This window comes from Lepidochelys kempii, chromosome 11 (assembly GCF_965140265.1).
Source record: "Lepidochelys kempii isolate rLepKem1 chromosome 11, rLepKem1.hap2, whole genome shotgun sequence".
In the NCBI taxonomy this organism is placed as follows: domain Eukaryota; kingdom Metazoa; phylum Chordata; order Testudines; family Cheloniidae; genus Lepidochelys; species Lepidochelys kempii.
In genome coordinates, this window is record NC_133266.1 from 35,689,682 (window position 1) to 35,709,158 (window position 19,477).

At 42.4% G+C, this 19,477-nt stretch overlaps 1 protein-coding gene across 5 annotated transcripts in view; it reads right to left on the reverse strand.

Moving 5' to 3' along the window:
- COBLL1 (cordon-bleu WH2 repeat protein like 1) overlaps window positions 1-19,477 on the reverse strand; it is a 121,680-nt gene that overhangs the window by 45,938 nt on the left and 56,265 nt on the right. For 3 of the 5 annotated variants that reach the window (XM_073305654.1, XM_073305655.1, XM_073305656.1), the window contains one exon: window positions 6,242-6,427. In XM_073305654.1, the coding sequence (XP_073161755.1) occupies window positions 6,242-6,427 (186 nt within the window). Of the gene's footprint in view, window positions 1-6,241; window positions 6,428-8,517; window positions 8,613-9,587; window positions 9,607-19,477 lie in introns of those variants that run through there. The other 2 variants (XM_073305658.1, XM_073305659.1) reach the window with 2 other exon arrangements.

A 19,477-nucleotide genomic window follows, 5' to 3' on the forward strand; every position in this document is an offset into this window, starting at 1 on the left:
GAGTCTATAAGTATATACATGCAAAACAAATATTTAACATTGGGCTCTTCAATCTAGCAGAGAAAGGTATAACACAATTCTTGTAGCTGGAAATTGAAGACAGATAAATTCAGACTGGAAATAAGGTGTAAAATTTTTAACAGTGAGAGTTATTAACCATAGGAACAATTTACCAAGAGTCCTGGGCGGGTTCTGCATCACTGACAATTTTTAATTCAAAATTGGAAGTTTTTCTAAAAGATACACTCCTGGAATGATTTTGAGGAAGTTCTCTGGCCTGTGTTATACAGGGGGTCAGATTAGATGATCACAATGGTCCCTTCTGGCCTTGGAATCTATGAATCTAAGTGGATAGAAGGAAAGAGGATGGGCTGCTGAGACTGACCATTACATTCTCATCTCCCTATGGCTGAACAAGAACGGAGACAGCGGCTCCATCAGCTCAATGGCTCCCAGCTTATAGAGAGAAAAATCTATTCATTTTATTTAAAAGGTTGGTAACTTAGCACAGACTCTAGCACTATCGGCTGGGCATCCCCGGTCCTGGTGTTGCAGGTGGGAGACAAGAGCAGAGACAAAGATCTCCTCCTTTACATATAAAGGGAACTATATTTTAGGCACAAAAAAATCCATTTCCCTGAACCTCTCCAAAATCCTAAACCCCAACTCAGTCCACGTTGGGATGATCCAAGTGAACAACAGTGGGCTTCATTTGGAGTAGGGAAAAGGGGCATGAAGAAGTATTTCACAAAGCTTCCAAGATATTAATGTGGGGAGAATGCTAATGTTCAGAGCACAAAGGTCCTCCTTGCTCTTATCTGCAGGTCTTTTTAGGCTGCTACTGTGGCTTAAACAAATGTTGCTTCCAGCTACATCCCCCCGATTTATGATACCATAATCAAAATCTTAACCTTTAAAAGTGGATTTTGAAAGCAAACATATGAAGCAGGATTTGGCAATATCCTATTTCTGCACAGTGTCTGAAACAAAAAGAAGCCAGCCACATTCTGTAGTACAGGTGACATCATCTCTCAATATTTTCTTCATTGCTAACACTAATGGGAATACTGGCTCACAAACTGGAAAAAAATATTACGAAGAAAGTTGAAATGAATTCAGTAAGAGAGGTCTTTGCTACAAGAAACTTTAGGCATCTGATTACCCCACTGCTATGTATTTGTCAGCCCAGATGTCCTAACACAAAAAGAAGAAATTAGCTCTGTGAACTTTACTGACATAAAATTATATATATTTGAATCACGTACAACCTTTTATTGAAGACAGCTTCATTGTAATATTAGGAGTTTCAGTGCCATAACTTTTCAGCCACATCTGCTTTCTACCTTTCTAACCAAAGCTTAAATAAATGTGTTTCTCCATTAAAAACACATTAGAAGAACATTAAGGTTGAAAAATCAAGCATTCTCAAGTTAGTAGATGCACCCAAGACCATTCCTGAATCCCCAACTCTTATCCTCACCTCTTTGCAGTCAATGTAGGCTGTTCCTCCTTCTACCCTTTACATGCCTGGGCACCAGTAAGGGGAACATGACAGCACAGGTATAGGAGAGTCTCCTGACCTCATTTCTAGTGTCTGGTACCATAGCAGAGCCAGACTAACAGACACACTAGTTGCACACACAAAAATGCTTGTTCAGTCCTGGGCTGGAGCATGCTCAGTGAGCTCTATGAGGGCTGAACGTGGTTAGCGTGGCTCATATAAAACTCTGTGAAGATGGAGCATGCTCAGTGTAGAAAGAAAGAATGTCTGGAAAATTTAGCTGCCAGCCTCTAACAAACCTCTACCAAGCATGTGCAAACAGTGATTTACACAGGTATGTAATCTGGCTCAATTTGGATAGATTTTAATAGGGATAGCCAAAAAAGCACCTCCCTGACCTAGGGCAACCTCACTGCCAGATATCAAGTCCCTGCTCCAAAGTCTAGAAGCACTACAGCTTCTCAGGAAATTGTTGTAAGAATTTTTCAACGTTGGCTAAAAATTTATTTTTCCTTAACCTCATTCTCCAAAATTGCTGAACCTTTTTGCTGAAACTTTCCAAAGCTTCAGCCTGAGGCAGACACACAGCATGGAAAAACTCAGCTTGAATGGTTAGTCTGGCAAAATTATAAGCAGCTGAACACAGGGTTTTATAATGGGAGTATCCAGCAATCTGAACACACACACACACACCCTCCTTTCCTCCCCCTCTCAGAGTATTATGACTGCATTTGTTTCTTCACATAATTTTATTTAAATATTTCTACACAACTGAATTACTCTTTTGGCTTCTTGTATTAATTCATTCCCTGGAAGTAAGATTTCACATCACATTTCTATGATTCGATGATCACCAGTTCATAAAGTTTGTTTTCAACTGCACTACTTTTTTTTTTTTTTTTTTGGGCAGTTGTGGCCATCCCAGAAACTAAAGATAAAAATGCTTCAATGAGGCCCCTTGTTGTTGTAACACATCCTTAGTAGTTAAATAATTCTTAGTGTCATGACTGACTCAAAGTAAATTGTGTCTACATGCCAACTTATGGATGCAGCTGACACAGAAGGTCAAAAGGCAGAGTCCATCAGTAAATAATTGTTAAAAAGTAACCCAAATGTCACGCTGGAGTAATTTTTAAAGTAGCATTTTCTGCTAAATTTTGTTTGATAGAAATATTTTTATAATCAACCTTCCATAAGACATGACACAGCCACAAGAAAATGATAGTTGATATGTTAATCTGACTAGCGGTATTAGTTAAAAAAGTAAACGTATTTACAGTTAATTATTCAGTGAATTATTCTGAATCTGAAACCTTCTTGTGCCGTCAAATAACACAAAGGACACAAACAAGGCTTTGCCATCCCTGTATATCCTGGGTTGCTCTTTGCACATCCTCTATGTTGTTAAGTCACATAAATTTTCCCAAATTACCATTTGTGATTAGTGATTACAAAAACATATTTGCACACTTAAAATACCTTTCCATAAGCCTCCAGTTTACCTGTTTCTCTGAATAATGTTTTTATATTTTGCAATGAACAGTAATTATTTCTGCTTCCAGATGTCTTTTAAAGCAATGAAAAAAGATGTAATGTATGTTTACAACATGCTGAGCAATAAATATTTGGGAACCTCTCATCACAACATAATTTAATTTTATACACACACACACACACACACAAAGAACTACTCACTGTTCAAGCTCTAATCTCCTCATCTTTAGCCCTGACTGGGAAGATTAACAAGAATTCTCTAGCCAACATAAGTGGCCAAGATCATATAGTATTACTGGAAGGTTGGAAGGGCACTCAAACTACTTTTTTTCCATTTCTTTTAACAGTACGGAAACTACAATGGTTAATGTTAAGTAACTTTTGCTCTGTGTAACTGACTGCTCTTATACAGAGAACTGTAGAAATAGTTTGTAGCCAGGTTTCTTGTAAAAAGGTTTACAGAATTCAAATGAAGTACTCACACAGCCTACTTTTAACAACCTAATGAACTTCTCTTCTGAGGGAACTAATGTTAGTAGTTAAAAGGTTAGCAGTACTGCCAAGCCCAAACATTCAAAAATCATAAATCAGGCCCGGAGGGGGAAAGAATCACTGGACTGGTTTAAAATCCTGTGGAGACCCTTTATCTATCTTCTGGATTTTCAATCTTTAGGGTACAATTGGGTAACATTTCCAAGCTTTTCTCCCAAACAATGAGAACTAGAAATGTATTTTAAAAACAAAACAAAAGAAGAACAGCTAAACTTCTCAATTACTTAACTCCAGGGGTTTGGACTTTCAGAACAACAGATACCATGAGGTTCACGATAACATCATGAAAGTTGGCAGCACTGTGTCAGTAGTCATCAAAATTCTTCCAGGTTGGGAAAAATCTATTTCATTTCCATATGACTAATTACTTAAGCCTATATCCTTTTGCACTTTACTCCTCCTTTCCCCCCTCCCAAAACACACAAAGAACATACTTTTAAGGTAAAAACATAATTTGTTAATGATTATAAATACAACAGTTTTTGAAAACGGGGACAGCAAAACATGCAAAGCATGTTATTCACTAACTACAGAGTAAAGCAACAAATTACTAGGAAGAATATCCTAAATGACTGGAAGTACACAGAAACCGATTTAAAAAAAAAAATCCATCAAGGATGTAAAGAACACAGATTCAGCACAGCTCTTCTGGAACCATTTGTAACTCACTAAGCTCAGCATAACTGCACATTCAGCAAAGTGGTGCAGCAGAACACAGAAAACTGCACAGAGGATTCATTCTATGGCATTCTGACACTCGAGCAAAGTGAAGAAATGCAGTTGGTTGTAAGAAAATATAACTTCCCTATTTTCTTTCCTGTGCTCAGTTTAAATTTCTATACTACACTAGATTTCAGCTCAGGAATTTTAAATCTGTTCTTGGGTCTAAACAGAGGAATGAATAAGACAAAAACCGACAAGTAATTTGTCTATAACATATTTAGAACCAGGTAGATCTTGCTATTTTTCCACAGACTAACAATGCCAGCATACAACTGGACACATGATTAGCAATCTCTGCTCAAGACAGACCCAAGACTAGAAAAATACAGTTGTTAGAAGTGTGTCTGCAGAGCAGAATGGTGAAACCTGCACAGTATCTCCCTGCACTATGAATGGGTCTAGCAAACACTAACAGCTGCTCACTTTCAAGAACAGTAAATAAAAAAAAAAAAATCACACATACTAAGCAGCGAAATCACCACTAAAAGCACTAATTCATGGGATGACAAAACTGCCAAAAGAATCAGTATACTTTATGTTCTTAAATGACACATGTATGCTCACATTTTATCTGATAAAGTTGTGGAGCCACCTTTCTGAACACTGACAAATTATACAAGCCACAGTTCAGTTAGGTGCGAGAACAAGCAAAATTCCTTTACCAAAGAATCTTGGCATTCTCACTACCTCAGTAAATGATTTCAGAAGATGTATCCTTTTTCAGAAACACTATCCTCAAATCAAAGTTCTCTTTAAGATCATCTGGGGCCTAGAAAAGCGCTATGATACTCTGTCAGTTACAGACCCTAGTGAATAAAGGGCAAATATAACTCTGCTAAGTGAAAGGCTTGCCCTTTCTATTGAAGGGGAAAGTCTGCAGACATGAGGGAGCAAACCATACAAGGATAAATTGCTTATTAAGTAATGAGGGGGATACAGCTGCTTACTAGTTTAGGTTACATAATTAAAAACAAACAAACACAGGGACAACACAGAGGCAAGCAAAGAAGAACAAAATATACATGTGGGTTCTTTATTTCATCTGCCAGACTGTGAAAGCAACGAGCTGGCATTTAACCTGCTGCAAATCATGCAACCAACAGATTTATCTTTTCTTGTAAAGTCTGCCACGTTGAACTGAGATGTTATATACATTTTCCACTTTGCTTTAGGATAGTAGGATTTCTGACTCCACCACAACAGCTAGTTTTCAGAGCTTTCTGAATTGGAGTGGGCTCAGTACACAAAGAAAAGCCTCACTTAAATTTACTGGCTTGCAGTCACAGTATGTTCTATTCTCTGATTGGCTTTACTTTAAGAGATTCAATTAAAACATTAATATAACAGAGGCTTGGATAGAAAGCATCTATTTCTTTTAAAATTTAGAGAGTTTGAAAGCATCAAAAATTTTTTGGCACCCATTATCGTTTAGGACACAGTTTCTAGGATTCATTGCAATCTAGAAGTAGTAATGAGATTGGTGAGAAAATCTTGAAGGCATCACTTCCTATGTGAATAAAATAACAGGTTACTCACCCTTGAATAATTGATTTAACTAGGAGTAAGAATGAATCCATTTGTGGAGATGGGCAGCTACAGTTCCTCTACCTTGGGTGCCTTCTTACGCAACACACACAATGACTGATAAAATTATTTCACCCCTTCCATTCTTGCTAATTTGGTTCTTAACACTCCTTGCCATAAGTAAGTTTTTAAATCTTAAAGTCTGGAAAAACACACTTTTTTGGGGGGGGGAGGGGGAGGAGGAGAAGAGTACTGAAATATATAACTATATACTTGAATTTTTCCCCATTAACAAGTGATTAGTATCAGAGCACTAATTAAACAACTTATTTTCTTCAGAGGTGCAAGTTTGAGTACGGATTTAAGGACTGTGTAAGTTTGTCCGGAAAGTGTAACCGCAGACAGTAGAAACTGAATGTCATTCTCAAAAAAAATTTCTACCCATACCTGCCATTAACAGTAGTAGATTTGATCACATCCTCTGGAAGGACCACAGACAATTCTATGTCTTTATCAGTTATATTCTCTTTTTGTTCCATGGTGTAATTAGTTGGTTCTGTATCATCAAATGAAGAAACTTCAAAGTTTTTTGTTTCAGATGGAGGAAGAGGAGCTTCAGTTTTAGCTTTTCTTCTGAAATAAAAAAAGAATTCAGAAATGTAAACAAAAAATACAACAAGCACTACATTTTTATAGTACAATATAGTGCCAAAATATTCAGTTAGTGAATAATTATGCTCAACACAATGCTTTCCCTATGGCCCAACAGGAATATCAGAGTGAAAATGACCAATATTATATTACTTTCACCCTCATGTTGTGCAAGCCAGGTGCCTGAATATCTCACAGAAGGATTGTTAAAATGTTGTTAGTGGTGGTGAATCATGACAGAAATGTATTACTTAACCACACTAAGGATCCAATAAAACCAAACTGTATTCAGTTTTACATGGTGATTTTTCACACTGTAAATAAAAAACAAAAACAAAACCACCTTCTATCATGCAACATGTATGTTTTTAGATTTTTTTTTGTTTTGTTTTTTTAAATGAAGAAAATAGTGTTTTTCTCATGTTGCAATAGTAAAATCCCCCAGAAGATTTATTACACTCTGTTAGTGAAATAGAGAAGTCATCGTGTAATACAACAGTGCCACAGGAACTATGTTCTGTTGATGATACGCACATCTTAAATCTACAGTGCAGGTGGGCTTGGGAAAGTTCTACTTTTCCCAAATCATCTCTGTCTTTCTATATTAAGGATTTGAAGTATTCAGTCATTACCTTTATGAGACTCATAAAAATGGCAATGAAATTGCAAAAACCAAAAGTGTTTTCTACATATTATTAATTGTTATATTCAAATGTTATTTTTGACAGTTTGTGTTGTCTACTTGTTCGGCTTTGAAACCTGCAGGGGCAGAAGTGAATTATATGCGACATCTAGCCTAGTTATATTGGTGCATTAATAAAATAACAATTTCATGCAAGACCTATCAGCAACAATATTGTGCCATCACACCACCACCATCTCTCACTTCTCCTCCCCTTACAGTTAACCCAGCTGTGATATATGCTCCACAGAAATATAAATAAAATATGGAAATAAACTTGCAGTGTAAGAATAAAATGTTTTATCATCTGCTGTGTCTGCCCAGGATCATACTACTCTTTTTCCTTTAAAAAGAAGACTGTTAACTGATGTAGCCTGAAGTTTCTGTGCCAAACTCAGTTGTGACATAAATTGTGGTATAAGTTACCCACTGGACGTAAGCTGCACATAGTATGAGTTTAAGTTGCAATATGGTGCAAGTCACACTTCTTTGACAACAAGCAGGAGTGAAAAACGTAAAAGTTACATACAGAAAAAAAACCAGCAACATCTGTATACAGAGTACCTACTTGTGCTAACCTAGATTTTGAGGACAACATTTAAAAAAAAAACAAAAAAAAACAGTAACAGTATAATTTTCCCTGACAAAGAAACCCCTATTATTTAATCATTTGTAAATAATGTGTTTAAATTTCAGGGGAAAGGTTTGTGAACTCAATCCTCAAAAAGGGAGTGATTAAACTGCAAGAAGGCATTACTCAAAATTATACTTTAAATTCCTGAAGTAATATCTCAGTTTGAAAGAACAACCAGAAATCAGTCTTCAGTGACAAAATACTTTAGGGCATTCAAAAAAATTTCCAGACACATGCAGTAGACTTTTCTTCCATTGATGCAACAGTCATACTTTATTTACAGAAACTCTTCAGGAAGCTTGACAACTTATTAAAAAAATTCCCATAACTTTAAAACATTGAGCTGAACATGAGGGAAGTATTTGAAAAAGTATGAACTTTATATTCAGTGGAAAAGGATATATTCCTGAAACATTTCCCCAAAAATGTACAGCTTAAGAAAAGTTCATGTACAGAACTTCAAGGCATGTATTAACTTGTATAATCTCTTTGCTTTTATATCCTTCATCTAATTGTTAAGGGAATGCTGAAGCTTACACTCACTACAAAAAACAAATAAATGTCAATATAGAAACATGTTTTAAGTATCTGCATGCCCCAAATGAAAGCAATTTACTTTTAATGCAAGCCCAAAAAATGTCAATTACTCTGATTACTTGCAATGACCTACAATGCACGAAATTAGAACAAAGCTTTAGCATACAGAGAATGGAACACATACCTTCCCTGCAAAAACTGAAGCTCAAAGCTACTTACACTTAAGAACAAACAGCAAGGTCCACAGTAGCATTGCAAAACAAAACTATGTAACTACTAAATTGTGACAAGATTTCACATGACCAATCAGTCTGTTTCTGAAAGTACTTAAAGAGCTTTGAACTTCAAAAGTCCAAGTGGAATAATTTAACTATTCACATCCTCTACAGCAGTTCACAACCAGGGGTCCGTGAGCCCTTTCAAGGGGGCTGTGGGGCCATAGAGGGCATTGCCCCTCTCCCCCAAATTGCAGCGCAGGAGCACGACAGTCCTGGGGGCAGCTCCACACCTCCCCCTCCCAGTCACCTCTCCCCACCCCCTGGCCAGGTTGAAGGCTGGAAGCCAGAGCCAGGCAGTGCGGGATAGCTGCTGCTCTGGCTGTGCCACGGAGCACGCAGTGGCAGCTTTCCCACTTCTCCTGCTGGTGCCCCAGGTTGAAGCTGCTTCTCAGCTCCCAGCCCCCTTTGCTCCCACAGAGGCAGCCAGTAAGAGCCGCCCAGATTAGGAGACCCAGTTCCATGGCTGGCAGACCCCTCTGGAAACAGGGACCGCAGGGGAGTCCTCCCAGCACACAACCCCTAATACCCCTCTCCCTTTTCCCCTGAGGCTACACCCTCCCTGCACCCTGAGCTATCCCCTGCCCGCACACAGCTCCTAGCTACCCCCTCCCTGCACCCACAGCCACCCCATGTGCACACAACCCCAGCTACCCCTTACCTGCACCGAGCTACTTCCCTGCCTGCACCCTAAAATTTTCAGAATTTTTGAGCTAAGCCCCCCACGTTTGAGTTTTAATTTTTGGTTGCGCCTCCCCTCCCCCAACACAGACAGGCTGGGTGGCCTGCTGAGGTGAGTCAGAGGGTGGAAGTGGCACTCCCTCTCTGGACCCCTCCATGTTTAGGTGGCTCAAGCCCTGCTGGCCCCCGGCCCCCAAAATAGAAGTCAAACTACACCTATGCCCAAGGCCCCAGCCCTCCCTGGGCCCTGGAGTTTTTAATAGCATGTCGAGGGGGCTCAGAGAGAAAAAGATTGAGAACCCCTGCCCTATAAAACAAATCAGTAGTACTTACAGTTTTCCAAATCAAGCAACCATGATGAAGATTCAGAACCTTCCTCCATTCATATATTTATTTAAAAAAAATTAAATTTGTTTATATACAGGGTTACAGAGCTTAAATCAGCGTTGTTAGTTTGGGTTTACAACTCCTCTGTGAGAAATTCAAATGCATGGAGCTAACGGGTACTTAATTAACTTTGGTCAGCATGGGCAGCACGCCAGGGTTATTTCTGGGTTACATGAAAACTTCAGAAAACAGTTTGTGAATCACTTTTTTTTTTTTTTTTTTTTTTTTTTAAGGTGGAGACTCTGGTTTTTATATAGGTTAAAAGAAGAAACTAGTGACAAAAACAAAAGTGGTACCACTAAAAATTGTTAAATATGTACATTTTATCAAATAAAACAGGTTCTAACAATGCAGAATAAACCAATTCTCCCTCTTTTAGCCTGTTTTTACTTCTTTAAGATGCCTAGGATGATACTTGCACTGAATGGGTCAGAACTGCTCTTGTTGGCTTTTAACCCTTAAAAACTAAAGAGGAGGGCAAGATTTGTTCAACAAGCATTGATGGGTTAATATTACTTCTCTAACCAAGTAGGCGAATGCAATTGCCTTCACTGCTGGAGGTCTGGTCTCAGAGCTATCAGATGTCACTAACAATATGAGTTAACCCAAAGTTTACATTTGTCCACATCATAAAACCATAACCCAATTCATACAATGGCAGTTTATGTTGAAGAAAGATATAGAACTGAGGCCAGGGCTACATTAGCACTTATGTCGGCAAAACTTTTGTCACTCAGGGTGTGAAAAAGAACACCTCTGAGCAACATAAGTTTTGCCTGCATAAGTGCTCATGTACACAATGCTACGTCGGCGGGAAACGCTCTCCCGCTGACATAGCTCCGCTGCTCATTGAGCTGGTTTTATTATGTCAACGGGAGCACTCTCTCCCCTCAGCATTACATGGTTGACTGTGCATTGTGTGAAGAAACACTTCCTTTTCTTTGTTTTAAACCTGCTGCCTATTCATTTCATTTGGTGGCACACACACACCCCTTTTGTCTTCACTCTTTTGTCCTTTACTCTGTTTTTAATCCTTTTTGTCTTATTCATTTCCTCTCCCCTACCCCATCCCGCCCCCCTTGTTGTTGTTGTTTCCCACTTCTTTGGTGGCTCCCTTTCCCCAGGTGAAATCTGTGATGTGGAATCTGGGTATATACTAAGTTTAATTTATTTTATTTACACATATATACCAGTTCTTGAAGAGAGGTGATTAAACAGCATGCAGGCAATCCCTTATTTCAGGAATCTCATCCTAATACCAATGCCCTGTTCCCAGGGAGCAACTCTGCCTCAAGAATTGACACTAATCAGAGACCAAATTTTCTAGCTGCTTGCCCATCTCCCACCGTTTTTACACAGAACCACACAGAACCCGAAATTGACACCAACGCAGCATGCCTCTCCAACAGTGAACATTTGCTTACATGCTTAAAAAAAAAAATAGAACTTGGAAGATTGTGTGTAACAGTGTCACCTGGTAACGCCTGCCATAAAAATATAAAAGTGATTCTAAAATTAGTCCAAGCAAGTCACCACAAAGTATCTATAATATTCTGTCTGGCCTGGAACACGTCTTTTCTACTGCATTATGCTGGTGGGTGTTATTTTGTAATTCTAAACTGAAATGTTACTAGGGTGTAGAGAGACTGCATAAAGTTATTTTTTTATATTTTCTTTAAATCTTTAAATATTTCTTATTAAATCAAAATAAGAAATAAAATAAATACAAAATTAGAACTACATAGCTCTCAAGTTAGTGACACACAAAAAACGGTTACTCACCTTCTCATAACTGTTGTTCTTCGAGATGTGTTGCTCATGTCCATTCCAATTAGGTGTGTGCGCACCACGTGCACAGTCGTCGGAAAGTTTTTCCCCTAGCAGCACCCATTGGCTTGGCTCTGGAGCCCCCTGGAATGGCGCCTTCATGGAGCTCAATATATGACCCTGCTGACCCGGTGCCTCCTCAGTTCCTTCTTGCTGGTTACCACGACAGAGGGGAAGGTGGGTGGGTTTGGAATGGATATGAGCAACACATCTTAAAGAACATCAGTTACAAGAAGGTGAATAACCATTTTTTTTTCCAAGTGATTGCTCACATCGATTCCAATTAGATTGATTCCCAAGCCTTACCTAGGCGATGGGGTTGGAGTTATGGAATCACTGATTGGAGCACCGCTCTGCCAAAAGCTACATCATCTCTGGCATCCTGGTGTAATGAGAAGTGAACATATGCACACCGGACCAAGTTGCTCCCTGCAGATTTCTTGTATCGGGACCTGGGCCAGGAACACCGCCGATGAGGCCTGTGCCTTGTGGAGTGTGCTGTAAGTGCAGGAGCTGGTGTCTTGGCCAGCTTGTAGCACATGCGGATGCAGGACGTGATCCAGGAAGATATTCTTTAAGATGAGACCAGGAGTCCTTTCATCTGGTCTGCCACTGCTACGAACAACTGGTTCAACTTCCTGAATGGTTTAGTGCGCTCGATGTAGAAGGCTAGTGCTCGCCAAACATGCAGAGAGAGTGCAGCCTCTCTGCATGGTGTACCAGTGTTGAAGAGGCCGCGCTGGTGGCATGAGAATTATTTCCGCCCGTCACTGCGGACCTTGAGCAGGACCTTGTCCATGAGAGAGACTGGGGGAAAGGCATAGAGCAGACGGCCTCCCCAGGGTAGCAGGAATGCATCTGTGATTGAGCCTGGGCTGCTTTTCTGGAAGGAGCAAAACACTGGGCACTTCCTGTTCTCTGAGTGGCAAATAGGTCAACCTGGGGGAACCCCCCACCTCTGAAAAAGGAGTGAATGACGTCCGGCCAGATGGACCATTTGTGGTTGTGGAGGGACCTGCTGAGGTGCTCCACCAGTACGTTCTGGACTCCTGGCAGATGGGATGCTTCTAGGTGAATGGAGTGGGCTATACAGAATTCCCAGAGCCGGAGAGCCTCCTGGCAGAGGGGAGAGGACTGGGTTCCACCCTGCTTGTTGATATAAAACATTGCAGTGGTGTTGTCCATCATAACTACCACATACTGGCCTTGCAGTTGAGACTGAAAACCCTGGCAAGCAAATTGCACAGCTCTGAGCTCCTTGATATTGATATGGAAAGAGAGCTCATCCTGTGCTCAGAAGCCCTGCATTCAGAGATCTCCCAGATGTGCACCCCAGACAAGGAAGGTTGAGGGTTGCTGAAGGGGACTCCCTCGCAGACTATTCAAGCACTGACCCACCACTGGAATGACTCTAGTACCTTCTGTGGCACCATGACCACTAAACCCAGGTTGTTGCGCCCTGGGCAGTATGTCGAAGTGAGACACATCTGTAGAGGCCTGAGCATCAGCCTGGCATGCCAGACCATGTACATGCAGGCAGCCATGCGACCGAGGAGACTGAGGCAATTCCTCGCTGTAATAGTTGGGTACTCCATTATGCATCGAATGATGCTGGTCATAGCTTGGAATCAGGACTCCGGCAGACATGCTCTTGCCTAGACAGAGTCCAACACTGCTCCAATAAACTATTCTCTGGGTTGGTGACAAGGTTGACTTGTTCACATTGAGGAGGAGACAGAGTCTCTCAAACGTGGATGTGACCAGACTCCACCTGCACCTGTCTCCTTCGGAGGAAGGCTGCTACCACGGACATGCACTTGGTGAACACTCATGGGGCTGTCGATAGTCCAAAGGAAAGGACCGTGAACCAATACTGTTTTTGCTCGATCACGAACCTTAAAAAACACGTCTGTGTGCAGGGCAAATTGCTATGTGAAAATACGCATCTTTCATGTCGAGGGCAGCGAACCAGTCTCCCGATCCAGAGAAGGGATAATTGTATTGTTGAAGTTCCACATGGTCTCCCTCTTTACCATGAACTTCTTGAGTCCTTGCAGGTCTAGAATGGGTCTGAGACCCCCAACCCCTTTGCTTTAGGGATTAGGAAATATCAGGAACAGAATCCCTTGACCCTTAGTTCATGAGGAACCTCCGACACTGCTCCTATGGCAAGGAGCACCTGCACTCCTGGATGAGGAGTTGCTCATGAGAGGGGTCCCTCAAGAGGGAGAGGAAGCAGGGTGGGAGGGTAGGAGCAGAATTGGAGAGACTATCCCACTTCCACCATGCGAAGAACCCAGTGGTCCAATGTTATCTGAGACCACACCTGGCAGAAGTGTGATAGACGGTTCAAAAACATGGGGAAGGATCTAGAATTGAGACAGGTGCTCCGTTCTCGAACGCACCATCAAAATGTCTGTTTTGAGCCCAATGAAGGCTTAGTCAGGCCCTGGCCATGTCATTCCTACCCCTGCACCTGTAAATATCTTGCCTCGGCCGAGGAGGATACGACCGCTGTTGCAGCGGTTGGGGCTTAAAGGGCTTTCATTGGGTTACAGGGCTATGCATACCCAAAGATTTCATTGTCGCCCTAGAATCTTTGAGGCTATGCAGCCTGGAGTCAGTCGGTTTGGCAAACAGGCCCACCCCATCAAAGGGCATGTCCTGCAGTTTGCTGAACCTCAGGTGGGATCCCCAAGGCTTGCAACCATGAACTATGCCACGTAGTGATCCCTGAGGACAAGGTGCGCACTGCCGAGTCCGCAGTGTCCAGTGACGCCTGTAAAGAAGTCTGTGCCACTGCCTGACCCTCCTTGACAACTGCCCGAAACGCCTCCTTGGACTCTGCTGGTACCAGCTCCCTAAACTTCAGCATTGAGTTCAAGGAATTAAAACTGTACCCGCTCAGGATTGCCTGCTGGTGGGTGCTGCGAGTCAGACCTGTGCCGCGAGTGCGATTGGTGCCGGGACCCCGAGCAGTGCCTCCCCTCTGCAGGCTGTCGGAGGGCAGGTATTGCTGGCTTTCCCTGGGACGGTGCCACCTGTGGTGCTATCGGAGGTAATAGGAAGGGCCGGGACCTCGGTGCCATCATTGCAATGAGGTCCCTGGCAGCTTCAAAAGGCGTCTGGGGTGGAAGGCAGTTCTACCTCCTCCACCACCGGACCCAGGGAGTCCAAGTGCACTGGACTCAACGGTCTCCCTTGCGGGGCCAAAGTCAATGGTGCAGGCTCCAAAAGTTTCGGCTCCGGGGGCTCCTCCGTGGGACACAGCCTCATTGGCTGGCTCTGATGGGGTGGGTCCTGAAGTAGGGGAATCACTCCTCCCTTGCTTCCAGTGTCGCTCCTATACCGGTGAATGGAATCGGTGCAAGGCCAGTCCCGCTGTCTTCAGTGCCGAGGAACGATGGTGCCACAGGTCTCTATCAGAGTCATTCTGCAGTGCCACCTCTGCCACTGGCACCAGGGCATTGTGCACCAGCGAACTCAGAGCTGGGTCCTGCGATGCAGATATGGGTTGCCGTCTAAGTGCCACCTCCATAAGGAGCTGCTTCAATCTAAAGTACCGCTCCTCCTTGGTTCGGGGACGAAGCCCTTACCAATCCTGCACTTTTCTGACTGATGTGCTTCCCCCAGACACTTTTGTCAAGGCTTCTTCCCCACTCTGAACTCTAGGGTACAGATGTGGGGACCTGCATGAAAACCTCTTAAGCTTACTTTTACCAGCTTAGGTTAAAACTTCCCCAAGGTAGAAACTATTTTACCCTTTGCCCTTGGACTTCCACTGCCACCACCAAACGTTTATCTGGGTTTATTTTATTCGGAAAGCGTTGTTTGGAAACGTCTTCCCCCCAAAAATCCTCCCAACCCTTGCACCCCGCTTCCTGGGGAAGGTTTGGTAAAAATCCTCAACAATTTGCATAGGTGACCACAGACCCAAACCCTTGGATCTTACGAACAATGAAAAAAGCATTCAGTTCTTGAAAAGAAGAATTTTAATAGATGAAACAGTAAAAAAAGGAATCACCCCTGTAAAATCAGAATGGTAAATACCTTACAGGGTAATTAGATTCAAAACAGAGACTCCCTCTAGGCAAAACCTTAAGTTACAAAAAGACACACAGACAGGAATATCCATTCTATTCAGCACAGCTTAATTTCTCAGCCATTTAAAGAAATCATAATCTAATGCATATCTAGCTAGATTACTTACTAAATTCTAAGACTCCATTCCCGTTCTGTCCCCGGCAAAAGCATCACCCAGACAGACTCAGACCCTTTGTTTTTTCTCCCTCCTCCCAGCTTTTGAAAGTAATTTGTCTCCTCATTGGTCATTTTGGTCAGGTGCCAGCGAGGTTATCCTAGCTTCTTAACCCTTTACAGGTGAAAGGATTTTTCCTCTGACCAGGAAGGATTTTAAAAGGTGTTTACCCTTCCCTTTATATTTATGACAACTTTAAACAAGCGTCATGAGGATCAACTGTTGGCACGGGCTTCTTGCCGGGCTTGAACCCCTGGGACTCAGGCATGTAAGTCCCCCAAGGAGAACACAGCTGGGGTGGAGGGTAACCCCCCTAGCCCAACAGCTAAGTAACTAAGAACCAACTAAGAACTAATCAACTACAAAATACAAACAGTCCGAATCAGAAGCTAGGGAAACGTGTAGAGCTTGCAAAGCAAGACGCCACAGTTCCAATGACTGTCACTGGCGGTAATAAGGAACTGAGGAGGCACTGGGTCGGCAGGGTCATATATTGAGCGCCATAAAGGCACCACTGCAGGGGGTTCCACAGCCAATCTGATGGGTGCTGCTAGGGGAAAAACTTTCCAACGGCATGCACACACCTAATTGGAATCAATATGAGCCATCATTCAAAAAAGAACAGTAGCATTTGTAACACAACATCATATGAATTTGTTACCTCCACAGAGAATATTTTTTTTCTGGAATGGGAAATTTGGAACACATGGCTTTTCTTGGCAGGGCAAGTACACAGATGTTGACAAGCTACTCTGCATTAGATCACATGTTGGAATTAAAAGTTGAAATGCTCATGAAATGTCTTTTTGTATCAAAAGTATTTAACACTCTTCTCACTACTGAACACATCACTTATGCTGCATTCCTTTTTAATACACTTAAATCTGATTGTCCATCTTAACTGGACAACTGATATCCTCTTTGTTCTATCAAAATATGGAATTATTATATTTCCAATGCTGGGCTTGAAGATGCTGTTAGATAGTTAGCTCTTAGCTAAAGTTAAGTATGCATTTAATTTTCTATTGTATATTCAATATACCGCAAACCCAGTCACAGTTCATACAGACTAACACACAGTAAGGCTATTAGCTCCCAAACTGACTACCATTATACTCACTTTCTAGCATACTGGTAGCAAGGGAGAAATAATGATCATTGGCTATCCAAAATATTGTTTTTCATCACAACAAGGAGATGTTGGAAGACATCAGCTAAACTCAACAAAGCCATATGCTGCTGTACACGTGGAACTGTATTGTACTAGATACATGTGCATTGTGCTGCAAAAAGTATTACATCTTCCAGCAGTGCTTTACTTTTCATGACAATATTGAAACTTAATGGCTTCATGAGCCATGGGAGCAAGGGGTAGGCTGGGTCCCCCCAGGATAACTATAGGCATCTCAACGTCATCAATGTTCATTTTGTGGTCTGGAAAGAAAGTCCCAGACTTTCTTCTGTCCCGGATTGCAGCTTTTTTAGCAGACTCAGGTTCCTAAAGATACGTGCCTCATGAACCTTTCCCGATCATCCTACGTTGATGTCTGTGAAACACCCCCTCCCCCCCCGTGATCCCCCAACGCTTGCAACACCATTAAAAAGTATCCCTTTCGGTTTATATACTCTTCACCAAGGTAGTCTGGTGCCAAGATGAGGATATAGGTGCCATCTATCGCCCCATCCCAATTAGGGAACCCCATCAGGGCAAAACCATCCACTACGTCCTGCACATTTCCCAGACTCACTATCCTTCATAGCAGAAGTCGATTAATGGCCCTGCATATTTGGAGCACAGCAGCTCCCACGGTTAATTTACCTACTCCAAACTGATACCCCACTGACCGGTAACTGTCTGGCATTGCAAGTTTCCAAACAGCGATTGCCACTCGCCTCTCCACTGTCAGAGCAGCTCTCATTTTTGTGTTGCTGAACTGCAGGGCAAGGGGAAGCTCTGCACAAAGTTCCTGGAAGGTGGCCTTCCGCATTCAGAAGTTCTGCAGCCACTGCTCATCATCCCATACCTGCAAAATGATGCAGTCCCACCAGTCAGTGCTTGTTTCACAGGACCAGAAACAGCGCTCAGAGTGCAGCTGCTCTGTGACTGCCAGCAGCAATTGTGAATTGTTTTTTTCAATGGCTTGCAGCAGGGCTGCTTGCCGGACATTGCTATGTTCTGTGCAGAGGGCCCTACTTCAGCTCTGGAAATACTGCAGGAGAAGACGCGAGGTGTTTGAGATGCTCACAGCAAGAGTGCACGGCTGAGCAGGCTGCATGTTTATGGGGTTATGACATACGTGTGGCAGTTTTAAGACGCAAAAGCCACTAGGTTGTTCGCCGTTGATATGAGGGAGGGAGCAGAGTGCATCATGGGATGCCAACACAATGTTCCCATTTTCCCCTGCAACAATGTTTTGGTCCCATGAGGCATTGCACAAACCTCCCAAAACACACTGCAGCAAGTTGCACTTTGGGATAGATACCCATGATGCACTGCTTTGTGCATCGATGCAGGCACTGCTAGTGAGGACGCACTCCATCGAGACAATGAGCACGGTGTGGCCACGCACCATCGACTTAATTCATTTGGAAGCTCAAGGTCGAATTAGATAAAGTCAACTTAATTTTGTATGTAGACAAGCCCTGAGAGACAAATAATGTTAAACACACTATTCAGAGAAGACTTGAGAAAGGGATGAGGTAAGAAAGACTAAATGGGAAGAGTGACAAGTAAACAGGCAGAGGCAGTGAAAGAAAACCAAAAGGTAGGTCAAAGACGAAGAATGAGATAAAAACTATACAAAACAAAAAGAAAACAAGGCTAAAAACGTAAACCAAAAAAACTTTAAGAAGAGTGAAGGGACAGAAACTGATCAGGAGAATTGATTTCTCCATTGTATGCTGTAAATAAGGTTTTACTGAAAAGCCTGGGCATTCACCATCCCTACTAAGTGTGCTACTGTTTCACAATGGCAGAAACTCAAATACTTCCTATACTAATGCATTAGTCTCAAAGGAAAAATGTCAAGATTCATGCTGAGGCTAACTGTTGCTTTTAGCCACAATCTATGGCTATGTCTACACTTGCAGAGTTTTTGTGCTGTCAGTTACACCGGTGATAGGGAACCAGTAAAAGAAAAGCGTTGGTTTGTGTACTCACTTACTTCCACAGGTGTCAGATCGTGTTCACATTTGCAGCACTTCCACCCTAAGAGCAGCGCACTGAGGGCAGCTATCCCACAGTGCAGCTCTCTCCATTTTGAGGATAGGTCTTTTGGGAAGGGGGGCATGATCGCAGGGCATCCTAGGTCCCTCCACAGCCTCCTCTCCCCTGATCAGGTCCAGTAGCTCAGCATTGCTCCAAGCAAGGGATCGGTGGAGCAACCATTGTCACCTGGCCAGTTAAGTGAGCACTTGCCAAGAACCCTCACTTCCCCAAAATCTGGGGAACCCTCTTCTTATCTTAGAAGTTATGAGACAGTGGGATATTCACCAACATCAGGTCTGGAAAGGGTAAGAGGGTATCGCTGGTGCTGGTGTGGAAGCCTATGATTGGTCTTGGTTACCTGGTAGCACTGGATGGGGAAGGGAAGGTGTTGGGAATAATGCAAACTCTGATCCCAGTCCTTTGATGCTACTGTCTTCTTACACCTATCATCATAAGCTCCCCAACCCCCACCCCCGTTCTCTCTCTTAGGAAGAGAGAGAAGATTATAATTTAAAAGACAATCTCAATCTAATAGTTAAATGA